Source organism: Xiphophorus hellerii, chromosome 13, assembly GCF_003331165.1.
Source record: "Xiphophorus hellerii strain 12219 chromosome 13, Xiphophorus_hellerii-4.1, whole genome shotgun sequence".
NCBI lineage: Eukaryota > Metazoa > Chordata > Actinopteri > Cyprinodontiformes > Poeciliidae > Xiphophorus > Xiphophorus hellerii.
The window spans coordinates 5,609,456-5,628,540 of record NC_045684.1 but is presented as its reverse complement, the minus strand read 5'-3'; the positions used below and the strand labels follow the sequence as shown (position 1 = coordinate 5,628,540).

The 19,085-nt window shown below is 35.4% G+C and overlaps 1 protein-coding gene across 1 annotated transcript in view; it reads left to right on the top strand.

The window, feature by feature from the left end:
• LOC116730854 (uncharacterized) overlaps positions 1-19,085 on the top strand; it is an 89,901-nt gene that overhangs the window by 7,315 nt on the left and 63,501 nt on the right. The window contains exons 10-19 of the mRNA XM_032580375.1: positions 133-162; positions 601-630; positions 1,139-1,186; positions 2,838-2,885; positions 3,212-3,247; positions 4,183-4,230; positions 4,557-4,592; positions 15,760-16,032; positions 16,615-16,905; positions 17,709-17,993. Of these exons, the coding sequence (XP_032436266.1) occupies positions 133-162; positions 601-630; positions 1,139-1,186; positions 2,838-2,885; positions 3,212-3,247; positions 4,183-4,230; positions 4,557-4,592; positions 15,760-16,032; positions 16,615-16,905; positions 17,709-17,993 (1,125 nt within the window). The remainder of the gene's footprint in view (positions 1-132; positions 163-600; positions 631-1,138; positions 1,187-2,837; positions 2,886-3,211; positions 3,248-4,182; positions 4,231-4,556; positions 4,593-15,759; positions 16,033-16,614; positions 16,906-17,708; positions 17,994-19,085) is intronic.

The following is a 19,085-nucleotide window of genomic DNA, read 5'->3' as shown; positions in this document are numbered from 1 at the left end:
TACTTTAATTGGGTATTAATGATTTTTACTCTTTATACTCATGATGCTAGTTTATGATTATTTAATAAAAAACAAGTTTGTGAAACAGTTCAATCTTCTTATCAATAAATCTGTGTGTCTCTGTTTGTGCAGGCATCAATGGTCACATGATTCAAAACAACGGTAAGTGTTTATTGTCATTTTATATTGCTTAATTCAATAGTAACTAATACCAAATAAAGGTGAGTAAAAATCCATTTCAGCTGTCAGCTGTAATGGATTTATTGCACAGTGGTTTCAGGTGTTTGCATTGTTGCCATTTTCCTTTATGTTCAACATGACATGGACATCATTTACTCAACCAATCACAACTCCTCTTTCTAATCTGTGTAGAGATAAAAATTCAGAGCCACTGCTGCTAAATAAACCATAAATCATTAAATAAATGTTAACGCACCAGTACATTAAAATTAAAGAAGTATTTTTTTTTTAGAACTGTGAAGCATTACATTATTACCGACCTAACATGTTTACTTTAATCGGGTATTAATGATTTTTATACTCTTTATACTCATGGTTCAATCTTCTTATCAATAAATCTGTGTGTCTCTATTTGTGCAGGCACCAATGGTCACATGATTCAAAACAACGGTAAGTGTTTATTGTCATTTTACATTGCTTAATTCAATAGTAACTAGTACCAAATAAAGGTGAGTAAAAATCCATTTCAGCTGTCAGCTGTAATGGATTTATTGCACAGTGGTTTCAGGTGTTTGCATTGTTGCCTAGTAGCAGTGGTTTCAAACCCTAGCCTGGGGTTTCTCTGGAGTTTGCAGATTCTTCCCATCTATGTGTGGATTCTCTGGGTACTCCAGCTTTCTCCCACAGTCCAGAAACAGCCATGTCTGGTTAAAAACTGCCTTTAAATGTTAGTGTTTGCATGGTTGTTTGTGCTGTGTGTCTCTGTTGGTAGCCTATCCAGGGTGAACCCCATCTCTCACCCAATGACCGTTGGAGATATTAACCATTTCCCCTGCAATCCTTAAAGAATATTTGAGTGTAGACAGTGCTACATGGATTAAAATGAAGAACAGAAGTGTTTAAAATGATTTTAAAGCAATTTGGTCTTCATATACCTTGTATGTACACCTCTGTGCAGGTACAGGAGATAACAGCGCTACCACACCCCTCATGAGTGAAACTGAAGGTAAATTTATTCCCTTTAGTATATTTAATTTCATTTTTTTATATATATATATATATCAAAATATTAGCATATTGTGATAAAGTTCATTATTTTCCATAATGTAATGATAAAAATTGAACATTCATATATTTTAGATTCATTGCACACTAACTGAAATATTTCAGGTTTTTTATTGTCTTAATACGGATGATTTTGGCATACAGCTCATGAAAACCCAAAATTCCTATCTCACAAAATTAGCATATTTCATCCGACCAATAAAAGAAAAGTGTTTTTAATACAAAAAAAGTCAACCTTCAAATAATTATGTACAGTTATGCACTCAATACTTGGTCGGGAATCCTGAAATGACTGCTTCAATGCAGCGTGGCATGGAGGCAATCAGCCTGTGGCACTGCTGAGGTGTTATGGAGGCCCAGGATACTTCGATAGCGGCCTTTAGCTCATCCAGAGTGTTGGGTCTTGCGTCTCTCAACTTTCTCTTCACAATATCCCACAGATTGTCTATGGGGTTCTGGTCAGGAGAGTTGGCAGGCCAATTGAGCACAGTGATACCATGGTCAGTAAACCATTTACCAGTGGTTTTGGCACTGTGAGCAGGTGCCAGGTCGTGCTGAAAAATGAAATCTTCATCTCCATAAAGCTAAAGCATGAAGTGCTCCAAAATCTCCTGATAGCTAGCTGCATTGACCCTGCCCTTGATAAAACACAGTGGACCAACACCAGCAGCTGACATGGCACCCCAGACCATCACTGACTGTGGGTACTTGACACTGGACTTCTGGCATTTTGGCATTTCCTTTTCCCCAGTCTTCCTCCAGACTCTGGCACCTTGATTTCCGAATGACATTCAAAATTTGCTTTCATCCGAAAAAGTACTTTGGACCACTGAGCAACAGTCCAGTGCTGCTTCTCTGTAGCCCAGGTCAGGTGCCTCTGCAGCTGTTTCTGGTTCAAAAGTGGCTTGACCTGGGGAATGCAGCACCTGTAGCCCATTTCCTGCACACGCCTGTGCACAGTGGCTCTGGATGTTTCTACTCCAAACTCAGTCCACTGCTTCTGCAGGTCCCCCAAGGTCTGGAATCGGCCCTTCTCCACAATCTTCTTCAGGGTCCGGTCACCTCTTCTCGTTGTGCAGCGTTTTCTGCCACACTTTTTCCTTCCCACAGACTTCCCACTGAAGTGCCTTGGTACAGCACTCTGGGAACAGCCTATTCGTTCAGAAATATCTTTCTGTGTCATACCCTCTTGCTTGAGGGAGTCAATGATGGCCTTCTGGACAGCAGTCAGGTCGGCAGTCTTACCCATGATTGGGGTTTTGAGTGATGAACCAGGCTGGGAGTTTTAAAGGCCTCAGGAATCTTTTGCAGGTGTTGAGAGTTAATTCGTTGCTTCAGATGATTAGGTTCATAGCTCGTTTAGAGACCCTTTTCATGATATGCTAATTTTGTGAGATAGGAATTTTGGGTTTTCATGGGCTGTATGCCAAAATCATCCGTATTAAGACAATAAAAAACCTGAAATATTTCAGTTAGTGTTCAATGAATCTAAAATATATGAATGTTCAATTTTTATCATTACATTATGGAAAATAATGAACTTTATCACAATATGCTAATATTTTGAGAAGGACCTGTACACCTCTGTGCAGGTACAGAAGATAACAGCGCTACCACACCCCTCATGAGTAACACTGAAGGTAAATTTATTCCCTTTAGTATATTTAATTTCATTTTTTTATATAGCATCAGTTCTGAGCATAATTTGAGTACATATTAAACTCTGGGCAGTTTTTCTGATTGTCATACAGTTTTAAAATCACAATTTGTAAAACGTACAAAAATAAAATCATCACATTAATTTATATAAATTTCATGAAGCTTTTGATCTAGGTTTTCCTTTGAGGATTATAAATAATGCTTACCTTTTAAAAAATGTTATTGAACAGCCTATTTTAAACTACATTAATATTATTTGTCCTACTTATGTTGAAGTCATCAATCATTACAAACTATGTCTTTACAGGAAACGCTGATGGAGAGGGAGACAACAACAGTCAAGGTTGAATAATGCAATAAAAATCCTGTTTTGTGACATTCTTTCCTATTTCTCACTACTACTTTTATATATATATAATATAAAGTTTGCAGTCAAAGGTTGTCAGCCTACCAAACTCTAGGGGAACATTCTAACCATTGTTGGTTAGAATGTTCCGAAAAAGTACTTTGGACCACTGAGCAACAGTCCAGTGCTGCTTCTCTGTAGCCCAGGTCAGGTGCCTCTGCAGCTGTTTCTGGTTCAAAAGTGGCTTGACCTGGGGAATGCAGCACCTGTAGCCCATTTCCTGCACACGCCTGTGCACAGTGGCTCTGGATGTTTCTACTCCAAACTCAGTCCACTGCTTCTGCAGGTCCCCCAAGGTCTGGAATCGGCCCTTCTCCACAATCTTCTTCAGGGTCCGGTCACCTCTTCTCATTGTGCAGCGTTTTCTGCCACACTTTTTCCTTCCCACAGACTTCCCACTGAAGTGCCTTGGTACAGCACTCTGGGAACAGCCTATTCGTTCAGAAATATCTTTCTGTGTCATACCCTCTTGCTTGAGGGAGTCAATGATGGCCTTCTGGACAGCAGTCAGGTCGGCAGTCTTACCCATGATTGGGGTTTTGAGTGATGAACCAGGCTGGGAGTTTTAAAGGCCTCAGGAATCTTTTGCAGGTGTTGAGAGTTAATTCGTTGCTTCAGATGATTAGGTTCATAGCTCGTTTAGAGACCCTTTTCATGATATGCTAATTTTGTGAGATAGGAATTTTGGGTTTTCATGAGCTGTATGCCAAAATCATCCGTATTAAGACAATAAAAAACCTGAAATATTTCAGTTAGTGTTCAATGAATCTAAAATATATGAATGTTCAATTTTTATCATTACATTATGGAAAATAATGAACTTTATCACAATATGCTAATATTTTGAGAAGGACCTATACACCTCTGTGCAGGTACAGGAGATAACAGCGCTACCACACCCCTCATGAGTAACACTGAAGGTAAATTTATTCCCTTTAGTATATTTAATTTCATTTTTTTATATAGCATCAGTTCTGAGCATAATTTGAGTACATATTAAACTCTGGGCAGTTTTTCTGATTGTCATACAGTTTTAAAATCACAATTTGTAAAACGTACAAAAATAAAATCATCACATTAATTTATATAAATTTCATGAAGCTTTTGATCTAGGTTTTCCTTTGAGGATTATAAATAATGCTTACCTTTTAAAAAATGTTATTGAACAGCCTATTTTAAACTACATTAATATTATTTGTCCTACTTATGTTGAAGTCATCAATCATTACAAACTATGTCTTTACAGGAAACGCTGATGGAGAGGGAGACAACAACAGTCAAGGTTGAATAATGCAATAAAAATCCTGTTTTGTGACATTCTTTCCTATTTCTCAGTACTACTTTTATATATATAAAATATAAAGTTTGCAGTCAAATGTTGTCAGCCTACCAAACTCTAGGGGAACATTCTAACCATTGTTGCAATTTAATATTAGTTAATAAAAGAAAAGAGCAAACTGACACAAATGGTGTTAAGAAATCTGAAATTGTTTACAAATTATTTACAAAATTGCAAGACCATAGACATTTAACTTTGTACATTTCTTAAAACATTTCTCTCTGTGCTTGCAGAAAGTGGGATTTCATCTGGAGAATCAGATAAAAAGAGTAAGTACCACAAAGACCCATATTAAGTATTTACAGAAAAGAACTGTACCAGCAAACCTTGATGAGAGAGAGTTGCTTCAGGAGTGCTCTTGCATATATAATGAAACAGTTTGGTTTATGGCGTATCTCCCATAGCTTTGTAGGACACAGAGAGATTATGTGAAGGTTTTTATGCAAACCGGTAAAACCGGAATTTTAATCTGACTGCTCGTTTTCAGGCTCGGATGAATCTCTTAACAAGAGTGACTCTGGAGCTGGTTGTAAGTACTGCACAATGCTGACAGGCATAGCATAACTTGTGCTGCATGAATCTTAATTTCTGAAAGAACAAAACACCTTCCTGTCTTTTTTGTGGTGTAATCCAAAAGTAAAAGGGGGATTTGTTAGTATTCATGCTTAAATGCAGTTCTGTTAGTTTGGTAGCTGAAAACCTAAAAAACTCAATTCATGTATTTATGTAAATCAAGAAAATTCACATTTACTGAAGAAAGATTTGTCATTTTGTCCCAACAGCCACAGAATCCAACGATTAAAGGGAGACTCCTCATTCAAGTAATTCAGAGTTCAATGGAAAGTGATGATCGTCCGAACTCTAGTCAGATGACTGCAAACGTCGCTGCAGCCTGAATAACCAGTTTGGAGCATATTTTTAACCCGTGACACGGAAACTTTGAGCACTTTTATTCTGTTGGCTTGCCTCTGAGGCTCTTTGTAGTTAGGGAAACTGCAGTTTGATTGATTTTTCTTTACGTGTGTTTAAAAAAACCATGCTTATTGTTCTTTAAGCTGTTTTGTGTCAGGTGCGTCAGATAGGAACATAATTATGTTGTTAATTTGATTCTTGAAATATTACTTGGAAATATTAGCACACTTTTCATTTTTATTTTTCAATTTCAGTTTAACAGAACTTCATTTCAACAACTACCAAATTTCGAGTCGGCTGTTGCATTAAAATCTATAGGACAATAGAACTTTCCTTGAAGCCATAAAAGCATTTCAATAACTTGGGTTAGGGAAGCTTATTAAATGTTGAATCTGTTACTCACTGTCTCCCAGTAAAAACGACGTTACAAAAATCTACTGAAACTTACAAAACCTATACCATTTCTTGTAAAAACTTAACAAAATTAAATTATGCTCCCTCAACCTGAACAGCAAGTGAAAATAAAAACAAATGTATTTGCTTGTCATAATGCAAAGTAACTAACTGAAACGTTCAAAGAAAGTTTGAAGAGTAGTAGAATGCATAAAGTAGGCAAATCATTCTTGGAGTTGAAATGATACGAGAGCTTGTACTAGTAATAAGCTTGTTCATTTGTCTCTCAGATCAATAGACAATCTCTAAGGTGTTGGTATTTTTCAGAGCTGATATTTCTAAACAGCTGGGGGTTTATAGGGTTACATTTCACTTCTACATGTGTATATGCTTCATTCGTATTCAAACGCAGAACCACTAACAGGAATTCAGATGTATTATGGTTGTGGTTTTTCTTCTATTGAGTGAAAATTCAGAACATTACTCTGTGGTGGTAGCACAGGAACGTTTAGATCACTTTTTGCGTTTATATATTGTGCAGTAATTTTGTTGTTATAGATATATAAAGACACTCAAGGTCAATCACACAATTGAATAACCTATGTTTCCATAGGTTGAGGTTTGTTACATTAGAGAAGTAACTTTGTCAATACATGCTAATGTAATTGGAATGTACTTACAATTGAGGAAACTAAAACTCAAGGAAAGAAAGAGTTTATGTTGAAAATGGTATTGCTAAATATTAAAATGGGCTCCTGGAAGCTTTAAAGTACTAAAATTTGAATACTCTTATAAATTATATATTTTTTTAACAAGGTCGTGCATTTCAGATTTAAAATGTGATAAATGTAACATAAACAATGAGACAATTTGGCTAACTGAATTGATGACTAATGACTCTGATGTTAGCAGCCAGATTAGAGGAGTAAAATCCGATTTGGTTTAGACAGGCGTTTCTTTTCATTTAGCACCAGTTGTGTAAAAAAGCATTTCGATAACATTAGATGGGTGGAAAGTTTCAAATAAACTCTTTAGTTTTTAAGAACATTTAAAGTTCTCCACGAAAACAGATAAATGAAACATGCGCCACAAGCTTATTATTGTTACACAATACAAGGAAGTAGGTAGAAAAAAACCCCATCTTCAAATCAGAAAGACATGGTGGAGCATTCACTGATCTCTGTAAATCTGAACATTTCAAATGTTCTGAGCCTAAACTCTATCGACTTAAACTGCAACTGATATGAAAGCAAATGAGCCACTTTTTACAATTTTTATGTTTTCATGTCTAATCATAATGATATTTAATTTAAGTATCAAAGTAAGTCAAGTGTAAATATTGTTATAAGGGCTGAAAAATAAATCGATGCGATTGCGTAATCTGATTTTTGAAGATTTAATTTTTGAAGAATCTGGATTTTTTTTGTTATCAATTTTCTCTTTGGGTTTCTGTAGTTCACTGAAGTCAGTCCCCCTCAGTGCCAACCATCTTGTTTTACAAGCCTGATTTACTGCTTGTATTTTATTGGACTTTGAAGTCAGGTCTACTCCTAGAAGGGATGACTGAAATAAAAGCAAGTTTTTAAAAATATTTAGTTTATTTTGTAATGTCTTTTTAAGAAAAGAAACAAGAAAAATACATTAAAATCGGATGGTGTATGAAAAAATCTGAGATCCCATTTTTAAGTCGTATTGCCCAGATCACAAAACATTTTTGCTTTTTATCCACTTTAATAAGTTTCTCCTTTGTTATTATTTTTGTTCATTTCAAGATTAATCTGGTTCCAAAATGACTATAAAATGAAAGCCCATCAAATATGAACTTGTAAAGAAATTAAGTCTTGTAAAATACAAATCTGTTTTGGTTACACTTTAATAAGAAAATAGTTGTCAAGCTCAATGTATCTGTATTTGTTTGGAGCTATTTGAAAATGTTTTTAATTGACTTTAATTTTGTGTGTTTTTCAATTACTTGTGTCTTACTGTTGATTGCCTGGGTATTTGGAGTTCTTCGTCTGTATTTTTAATTCTTTTTATGTTAATAAATCAGAAAAATATTCACAGATTGATAATTGGTAGCAATAAAATTTTGGAGAACTGAATTAATGTTGCAGTTAATTTTGCAAACTCCCATTTTTTGTTTTATAATGATTTATTGATTCTAATTTTAATTAAAATTTTATTAAATTAGGCTTAAAATCGAGCTTTGAATCTGAATGTTTTAAGCTTTGCAGTTTTATGTTTTTTGTCATCTATGAATTATCTTTTTTGACTGTGGTTTAGTTGAGCTCCTGACAGGCAACATGATGCAGCTTTTAGGTTGAGGGCTATCGATCTGGCAGTACAGTAGGGAAATAGAGCCGCTACACGTAAGCTTGGGGTGAACGAATCCATGGTTCAGCGTTGGAGACGCAGGGCTGCATCCTTAATAGCACAATTATTAAAACCGAGAGCGGCGGAGATACCAGCGGCTTATACATGTACGTTTCCAGTTTTTTTTTTTAAATGTTAGGGACGCGCCTTATAGAAAGGTGCGCTCTATAGTCCGAAAAATACGATTTATACGTTTTGTATTTAAGACGAAAACATTTTTGTCTGTAAGTATGGTTTACCCCAAATTCTTCAAATGCCATAGTTTTAGTTTCAGCTGCTTCAAATTCACTAAAAGAATGCTATGTTATTGCATTCTAGGCAATAAAGTGTTTATTTTCTTATTTAAAAAGGAATTTAATTATTTCCTTTTCATATTTAACTGTTTCCATTATTGTATAAAAAAGGCTTTAAAGTAAATGTATGCTCTCTAGACATACAGTTTAAAACTAAAACAAAGTTAATATTAGGTAATTGTGCTCCTGCTCCTTGCTGGATGTTTTAGAAAGAGTATAAAACCATAAACTCTCCATCTTCCGGGTCCCAGACTACCTCATTGTGATCCAGAAGCCCATGGATCTCTCCACCCTGCTGTACAACATTGATGAGCATAAATATGTCACCGTTGATGAGTTCATGTCAGACGCAGACCTCATCTGGCAGAATGCTCTTGAGTACAACCCAGACAGAGACCCAGCAGGTGGGAATAAATACATAACTCTGTATATAATGAACACAATGTTTTAAGAACACTTTGAACAGAACCACAAAACCACCGCACCTTCAGGTCTAATCCACACTTACAGATCCAGCAGAATCTGATGTGGGCTAGAGGTGACAAGCCCTTTGTATATAGTGATATTTTAAAATGACCAGGTGCAGAGCTTTTGAAGGAAATTAAAGCTAAACTTTAAGGTTTTTGTGCTTTTTTTATTGAGTGTTCCATTTTGCTTTGCAAAAAAATATTAGATTATCCCTTAGACTTTTACCTAATGTGAATTCAAAGTTTATATATTTTAATATTCATATGAAATGGTTTGCTTGTGTCAGATCGTCACATCCGTCACCGTGCCTGCGCCCTGAAAGACACAATGCGAGTCATGCAGCTTAAGTCATCAGGCTGTTTAAAATCAGAAGAAGGAGAAATGAAAGTTTTCACTTCTGCAAGAAGTTGTTGTGAAAGAGTTGAATTTGGAAGCTTCCATTCATATACATAGTTAAGAGCAGACGAGTCAAATTGCACAGCTGTGTGAGTCCAATCAGAGTGTGATGCAACTTTTACACCCTCCGGTGTTGAGACAAGATCAATCCCTAAACGGCACATCAGATCTCGGCCAATAAGATTTACAGGGCACAAATCTGACAACAAAAATGAATGTCTCATCCGGTCGTTGTTTGCATGTATACATGGAGGTCATGTTTATTCGGACAGGAAATGTAGCCTTTATGGCATCTATTAGTCCAGTGAGCATTGTTTTATAATTGTCATTGTCTGTGTCATCCCAGTCAATGTTCTTTAATCGGTCCTCAGGTTTTGGCAAAGAGGAGTTAATTTTTGCTAAATCAGTGGGTTTAAATTTTCTAGCCAGAAGTCTCCGCAGTTCTGCTCCCGCAGGACGAAATTCACGGCAGAATTCACCGAGCTGATCAGCAAACACAGTTTCAGAATGAAGGGGATCAGTTAGATTTTTTCCAGCGTCCTCAATGTCCTGGGTAGTCCAAGATCGAAAGACAAGATCTGGTCCATCGGCTCCCATAACTTCAATATTTTAAGTTTATTGTTATTGTTTGAAATAACAATAAACTTAAAATATTGTTTATTTCAAAATTGATTTTTAAGAAAATTTCATGAGCTGGCACAGACTGAAAGACAGGAGGTATATGATCAAAATAAATTTAATCAAAACCTGCAAACTATCTGCTTTGCGAAAAAGAAAATAATTCTGAAAAGGGAAACAAATACCATTTCAATTTTTTTTTTAATATTAAATTATATTTAAGAAAATGGAATGTGTAACGTTGGTAAAATAAACACATCACAGAGATTAAAAACAGGTTATAGTGTGCTGCTGAGAAATCACTGCACTACAAAGAGTAAACACAGCAATAAAAAGAAGATGCAGTAGAGTGAAATCTGATGTCTGTTTCTTCCAGATTATTCCAAATATGACATTACAAAAAACATTAAAAATAAATAACTCATGTATGAATTTCTTGTAAAATTTCAAAAGAGTCGATGTTTATTTGTTTAAAATTCTAGGTTCTTCTAAAGTTTTAACAAGGCAGCTTATTTTGAAATGGTCATGAACTTAAAGAAATTGAAAGACTTCAGTTAAATTTAGGAAGACCAACAGAACAAAAGCTTTATTTTAACTATGTCGCTTTTCTCTTTCTCTTTAAAAAAAATTATGCTTGTTTTGAAAACAAGGCATTTGACCATTTTTATTTTTTGCGACAGTAGATCAATTGCACTACAACGATTGGAAGTAAAAAACTAAAATGTCTAAAGTCCGAGGAACCCTAAAAGCGTCTTAACCGAGGAAAAAAACCCTTCGAAGTTGAAGACAACGAGGCATCGAGGTCTTGTGCGCAATTCTGTTCCCCTGCGAAAATCTGTTCCCCCTGTGTCGGGAGCGCGCATTACAGCCACAGAGGCGGATCTGACCATTTTCAAGGGCGCTTCTGATCGATTTCTCTGTAAAAACAACTCAGTTAATCATGTCAAGCTTGTAACATTTAGTTTAATCGGCAGCTATTGTTTACAAAATTGTAAAAATAATTAAATAAACGAGGTCTTTTTATGCTATTTTGTGTTATTTTAAACGCCAAGAGAATTGGTCAGTGTTTATTCCTCTTATCATCAACAATAAATCGTGTAAGTTTGGTAGCATTTGCTCTTTATTTGACAAAGTTATAAGGGGGGAACCATATATTTTAGCCACATAAAATAATCCGTTCCCCCTCCAAAACACAGGAACAAATTAATTCACCAACAAGTCTTTAACTGTGTTTACTCCTTTCATCATCAATAATAAATCATGTAAGTTTGGTAGAATTTCCTCTTTATTTGACAAAGTTATGAAGGGGGAACCATTCTGGGAATCAACAATCATCACCACCACTGGACTTTAGTGGTAATTAATGTTTTTAAACTCTAAAAACTCAAGTATGAAAATCAAATAAAGTTGTTCTTATTAATATATCTATATTTACAGGGCATTTATGAGGAAGAAGGGGTGCAATCTCTCACGTTGGACATGTGACACAGTCAAGCATCCAAAACAACAAGATAGTACATCATGTGGTGTATTTTCACTGAAGGTTTCAGACATATTGTCACACAGTGTATGACTTTAGGATTTTGATATATATTTTGAGACACGTACAGTGAATTACTTACTTTGTTACTTAAATTTAAAGCCATTAAATGAAGCTGTTAATTTCAGTTTGCAGAAAAAATCCTATCAAAAGAGGTTGTGGATTTTCATGTTTCCAGAGAGGCGGTCGACAGCCAAACTCCGTGTCACTTTCCATCTCTCCACAGAAGTGACACAAGTTTTTTAGGTCCTCTGTTAATCACAAAAGTATAAAAACACACACACACACACACGATTATACATGTACAATCTTGACCGTATATATGTGGGTGTGTATGAAACTGTTACACAGAATGTGCTAAGCACCAACACAGTCATCTATGAAAGAAAATATAGAAAATAAAATGATTGTACTTATTAATTTGCAAACAAACAATTTCCTTAAATAAATGTTTTCAGAGTCCATGTTAATGTATTAGGTTTGGCTAAGTACAGATGTCTTAGCCAAACATACAAATAATAGTAATCATGATAACAATTGTCATAAACACTCAAAATAAGAATATTAATGTTATCCTCACCACTGTTAAGGATAAGTCTCAGAGCAATTTCCAACCTCATGCTTAAACAGAGTTAAAGACTTGTTGGTAAATTAATTTCTTCCTGTGTTTTGGAGGGGGAACGGATTATTTTAGGTGGCTAAAATATATGGTTCCCCCCTTATAACTTTGTCAAATAATGATCAAATGTTACCAAATTCACAGGATTTATTGTTGATGATAAGAGGAATAAACACAGTTAAAGACTTGTTGGTAAATTAATTTGTTCCCATGTTTATTTCAGGCAGCTGAAATATCAATTTTCTCTCCTCCTCCCCCCAAAGCTCTGGCATATACAGAGCAAATGTTTTCAAACTTACTTGATTTATTGTTGATGATGAAAGGAATAAACAGAGTAAAAGACTTGTTGCTGAATTAATTTGTTCCCATGTTATGGAGGGGGAACAGATTATTTCAGGCAGCTGAAATATCCATTCTCTACTCTCCTCCCCCCATAACGTTTGGGAATAAAGGGCAACTGTTGCCAAATTCTCAAAAATTGTTATGTGTGATAGCCTGTAGTATACTAGAAATGTCCTTAATACAGTAATCTGTCATATTTTACATTAGAACGGGAATTACCAGAAAGTCCACGCTCTCGTCTTTTCAGGAAGTCTTAATTTTTGTGCCATGCTTTCAGCCATCCTCTTATATCAGCAATGAAAAATTATAAATACACACTACGTGTTGAAAAACTGTGTTTTGGTGACTGACTTTTATTTCTGTCAGGCGTAAGTGACAAAAGTTGGAAAAAGACCGATTCTCTGGCGTTTAAAATAACACAAAACAGCGTAAAAAGACCTCGTTTATTTAATTATTTTTACAATTTTGTAAACAATAGCTGCCGATTAAACTAAATGTTACAAGCTTGACATGATTAACTGAGTTGTTTTTACAGAGAAATCGATCAGAAGCGCCCTTGAAAATGGTCAGATCCGCCTCTGTGGCTGTAATGACACAGGGGGAACAAATTTTCGCAGGGGAACAGAATTGCGCACAAGACCTGGCAAAAAAAGATAACAAAAAATCCAAAACAAATACATTCCAGCTGAAGAACTTAACCTGATTCTGGCTCGGAATGAGTCTTCTATCATTTGCTGTCCTTTTTGGGACGGCAATCACGGTGTACAGCGGTAATATTCTTGATTTTTTCTGACATGTTGACGCTGTTGTTAAAAGTGAAACTAAAAACAGATGTGACGTCGTTAAAAATAAAGTCTTCTGCCGATAAATTTGCGTTATTTACCGACTAACTAGACCCGTTTGCTAATATTAAGTAAAGTTCAATTGTTCTGTATCGACCCAATTTAAAATAAACCGACACCAGAACTTTTAAGGTGAACTTTGTCTCAGTATGTCTGGCGCATATTCATTAGCACACGAAGCCGCTGAGTTCGGCGTCCTGTCCTTTTATAAGCTCTTCCCAACATACTTTAGATATTTTTTTGGTTCAGCACACCTTTTTCACACTGAGGCTTATCAGGCTGAAGTCATTTATAACCAGTAAATCAAGTGTTTGGATCAAAGATCAATCTGAAGTATGCGGAAGACACAAGGTTAGAAAACACTGGTTTATACGTCACTCGGGTATGTTAGCTACATTCGAGTTATAAATAGTGTGGAGGCCAAGTTAATAAACAAAATATTCAGTTACTGTTAAAACTTATTTGTTTAATTAGTTATTCAATAAGTGCATTTGTGTAGGTTTAGGTATCATTATTATATTGCATGTAGCTAATTTCATAATGTTTTATTGTGAATAAGTGTTTAATTTTATGCTTTATAACTTAATTGGCCATTTTGCAATTTATGTAAATGAGGTGTGCCGCGCTGGAGCCTTAACGAAAGTTAGAGGAGAGCAGAGGAAAAGGTACTGCAAGTAAAATGGACAGAGCCACACGGTTTTTCAACCGTAGTTTTGTTTTGTGGAGGTTTTTAGGAATTTGGTTGCTCTTGTAAAGGATGGCACAAAAAACAGTGGAATAAATTTTTGTTTTACATCTTTACATCGGAGTGCTGTGGAAATTCTTATTTTCCTCTACAAACACATGAGTCAGCGAAATTAACCTTGTGGCAACACAAATAGCCTATGCCAAAACAATTTAATCTGCAAGTGCATTTAAAGAAACTTGAATAGATATTAATGTCATATGTAGAATGTGAATAAAACCATAAGTCTGGGGCAATTTATGTACCTCAATTCACATTGAAATCAGTGGGAAGCTATGATCCAAAATGACAAAAAGCCAGTCTCTGAACAAGGAGCCACTATGATTAGTGGTTAGACTAAATATCTACCCATTTTTTTGTAATGGTTCTTAAATTCAGAATATTCTGCTTTGAAACGTGGAAAAATGTTGTTTTGAGGTGGTTGTGCAGCTAGTTATGTACTTATAGCACTAACGGCAAATTAATTCACTGACGGCACAATACTTACTTCAACACATAACAAAAGGGATTTTACTAATTAAATACTTTAATAGTCTACTGATAAAATTAACTAAATGGAGTGCTGTATTTAGTAGATTAACGTCAAAAGCTTATCTTCCAGTCCAAAGGAATCAGTTGTAATTAACAACTTCATAAAGTTCACTGGGTTTATATCTGGGAAATTTTACATAATTTATCAAAACACCTTAAAGTTAAGACAGTTGATGCTATGATCCATATAATAGAGTGGGATTCAAGCATGTTCTAGAACTTCGTAAGTATCTAGTTTGTGAAAGGGCCGTGTAGACAAACAACATTGCTTGGATAACTGTGACATGAGGTGTGACTGTAAAACTTCCTCATTAAAACTGCAGACAAAAACTGAAACAAAGTAAGGAGAAAACTGGAGCAATTCGCGTTACAACAAATAATTTTTTTCATTGATGCAAAAGCTACTAAGCCTGTTGCCATAAGGGATTCATTAAGTAATCCATCAGTTGTATGACCAATTAAAATGATCTCAGTAATTCCAATTCTGATTATTAATATTTTATGAAGGTCAATTTTGTTTAGAAAGAGATCATAATCAATTTTATATATGGTTTCAGTTGTATGTGTGTTTTTTTATCTCCCTTTTATTTATTGTTTTCAGTTGTTTATTTATTTTGGATATATAAAATACCTTCTAGTTCCAGTGGTTAGTGTTTTTTATAAAATTAAAGTTCACTGGTTTTTGAGAGGGTGAACTTGCTTTATGCTTGGTACTATAAGTTTTAACAACCTGACCAGTAATATTTCCAAATGATTGAATTTTGTCTGTCATTTGAGAGAAAACTGTATAAGGCTTCTTAAACCCCCACTCACTTTTGCACTTTATCTAGTTTACAGCTCAGTTATGGTGTGCCATAAATGTTCGACAGCTTTGATGCCAGTAATCGGCCCATGTCATATTCTAAGTTATTTTGACCAAAATATCTATATATCAAGACAATATTACATAAAATGACTAGTTCAAAGCATAACCACTTTCAGTTTTTCACAAGCCTCTCTTTAAATTAATACCTGTTCTTTTATTTATATTTATTTTAGAAAAGCACTCTCTCTATTACATCTACACGGCCTTTTCCAAGCCTGTGGATCTGCCAGGGTTTCATGAGTTCACTGCCATGGGATTACTGGACAACCGAATGATTGACTACTATGACAGTGACAACCAAATAAAAGTTCCCAAACAGGACTGGATGAAAGAGCATCTTGACCAAGAGTACTGGGAGAAAGGCACCCAGTCCAGAAAGAGCAAGCAGCAATGGTTCAAGGTCAACATCGACATATTGATGAAACGAATGAGACAGAATGACACAGGTAGATAGATGTTAGAATAATTATCTAAGTTTATTTACTTGTGAGATTATTTGAAAGGTTATGTTTTCATATTATTATTCTGTTTGATGTTTACTTGACTCCTTCTGTGAAATACTATTAACCATTTTTAGGATGTTTGCCTGGAGGCTAGAGACTTTGCACATTCCTGTGTTATCAGCTCCATGTGTAACTGATTAGTTGTGGTCAGCCATGCCCTTTTAAGGGCATGTCCACAGAAGGTTCCAGAGCACCCTGTAGAAAAAGGTCATTGGTCAAATTCTTTGTGTGACTATGTGAGAAGGCCCAACCTCCTTCCTTGTATTTTCTGATAAAGCCAAATGCAGAGAAAGATCTGGCAGAGTTGATCCCAGACAGTGTTTTACAGCGATTCTTCGCGTCTGTTTTCAAGTCTCTCTTTTCTGCAGAAACGACAATTATGTCTCTGGTTGAATCTTTGCTAGTTAGGAATTAAAATAAACCTATCGATAGATACATCTTATTTATTCTCAGAAAATGTACCTGTCTGCAAAATCTTTTGTTTCTTAGTTTTTAATTATTTTTTTCTCCTACATTTTCTTACAGACACCCATATTCTTCAGTGGATGCATGGCTGTGAGGGTGAAACTCAGCCTGATGGGACGATGACGTTTGTCCGTGGGATGGACAAGTACAACTATAATGGAAACGACTTTCTGTCTTTTGACAATGATGAACAGGTTTGGGTTGCTCACATTCATGCAGCAGAAGAAACCAAGAGGAAGTGGGATGAGGTCCAGGTGCTGAAGGAATACACAAAGGGCTACCTGGAGAAGGAATGCATGGAATGGATGAACAAGTTTATAGACTTTGGGAAAGAGCAGCTTCTAAGAGCCAGTATGTATAACTTTTAAGCATTTTTTGGCCTTTCCCAAAACAATAAACTATATTCCTTCTATTTCACAATTTTGAGGCATTTTATGCTTCAATCTGTGCAAAGAGATGAAATATGGAAAAGGTTTCAAATGTATGAATACTTGGGCTAAACAATCGTGACACAAAAGTCCACAATGAACAACAAGAACCACAAAAAACATGTGAAACTTTCTGTATGTCCAAAAGGTCTGTTATTTCTGCTGATTGTGCATAATGCTAGAGATACAAGATGCCCACAATCCATCTCCATCTCCTCTTCTTCCTTTTTTCCCCAGCGATCTGATGCTTTACAGACTGGTATCCTTAAATCCATCACATTCTTCGGTTTTAGTGACTTTTTCAAAGTTTATGTGCCTACGAAATGCTTTGTTTAACTTTACTAAAAAAAGAAATTACAGAAAAAAAATCAAACAAAAATTCAGCTGTTTACAAAAACCTTAATATTTCACTACAAGAACATTTAAAAGTTGGTATTATGCTTTACAGGGACATCTCTTAAAAATCACAAAATGAAACTATTTCACTGTCATTTAAAACTATTATGATCAAAGTAGGGTGTATAAAGAGTATACTTCTGTGTTCTTGAGGAGAAGCTTAAAATATAGAAGAGACATGTCTGTTTTTATTTAAAGTGTCCAAATTATCTCATGGATGACAGAATACTGCTATAAAAAATATAAGAGATCGAAATTTCTGCCATATGTGTTTCGACATTGTTCCATTATTGCTGTCTTACCAACACAAGTTTCCAATATCCTCTCCAGCTCCACCTACAGTGCATTTGTTCACTCGTAAGGCCAACGTCGAGACGAACACCATTTTGACATGTCTGGCTACGGGCTTCTATCCAAAAGACATCATTCTGCATATCAAAAGAAATGGCCGGATCCTTACTAAGGAGGACAGGGTACAGACCGATGGAGTTCTCCCAAATCATGACGACACCTTTCAGAGAAGAGATTATGTAGAGATTTTGATGTCTGATGTTGCCAACTACACCTGTGAAGTTAAACATCCTGCCTCTTCAATGCACATTGAAACGAGTTTGGGTGAGTAACTTCTTGTTGCACTTTTGATATGTCAGTTTGTTTTTTTAATATCATAGCAGTGTTATTGGCTGGTGGACCAAATCATACTCTCATCCAACAACTACTTACCTATTGCATTTTCCATGTGTTAACTGCTAGCCCATAAATTTATGTCAAAGAGTTCTAGCTGTTGAAATATATATTTTCTGATATATATTCAGGAAGCCGCTGAGAGCAACTGTGAGTGAGGAGATGATAGAATTTTTTTATTCTATTGAGGAGCTGTGGTTGACCTAATTACTAGGTGTGATTCTGCCTTTTGGGGGCTGTGATTGGTTGACAGGAGAAACAAAATAAGACAGAAAAAACAAATATACCCCCAGTAGTCAGTTGGTAGAAATTAACCCATCGTTGAATCAAAACTAAATCAAGTAAAATGTGTCATGATGATGAAACTGCTACATTTAGGTAAGCATCAACATGTTTGATTGCACCTTACTTACATCCTTGTTATCATTCTGATTTGTCATGACTTCGTGTCAGTCATCTGTTTGAAATGAATTGCTGTCAGCAATTCACTGTGATCACCTGCTCGTTTAAGCTTGTTTGATTTGGTGAAATAACCAACATAAAGGATTCATAAACCAAACAGGAAAGAAACGGTGCATGCTGTTTTCACAGCTCTATCCATTTTATCTCTATCTTTTCTCTGTCGGTTTTCCACCATCTTACCTGCTTAAGACACTTATAGGCTCACTAAAAGTCCTCTTCACTATTTCTAACATTTTGTCAAGTTAAGAACTATCAAGGTTCTTTGTGAATAACTTTTATCTTACAGACAAATCTCTGAAAATTCTCAGAATTGAAAAAAAATTCTGTTGATTTTCTTTAAATTGGGAAATGATGAGTTCTTTTCTTTTTTAAATCTTTAAGCCTACTTCATGTTGTCTGGCAGGTTCTACTGAAGTGACTACTTGATAGTGCAGATTTGGCTGCAAAGTGTGTCCAAGGAAACTGAATCCTGTTACCTAGAGCAGAGGATTAAGTCATGACTTTACTAATGAAAATGGCATTTTATATTTACTGTGGTTATCTTTGAAAATAAAATTTGTT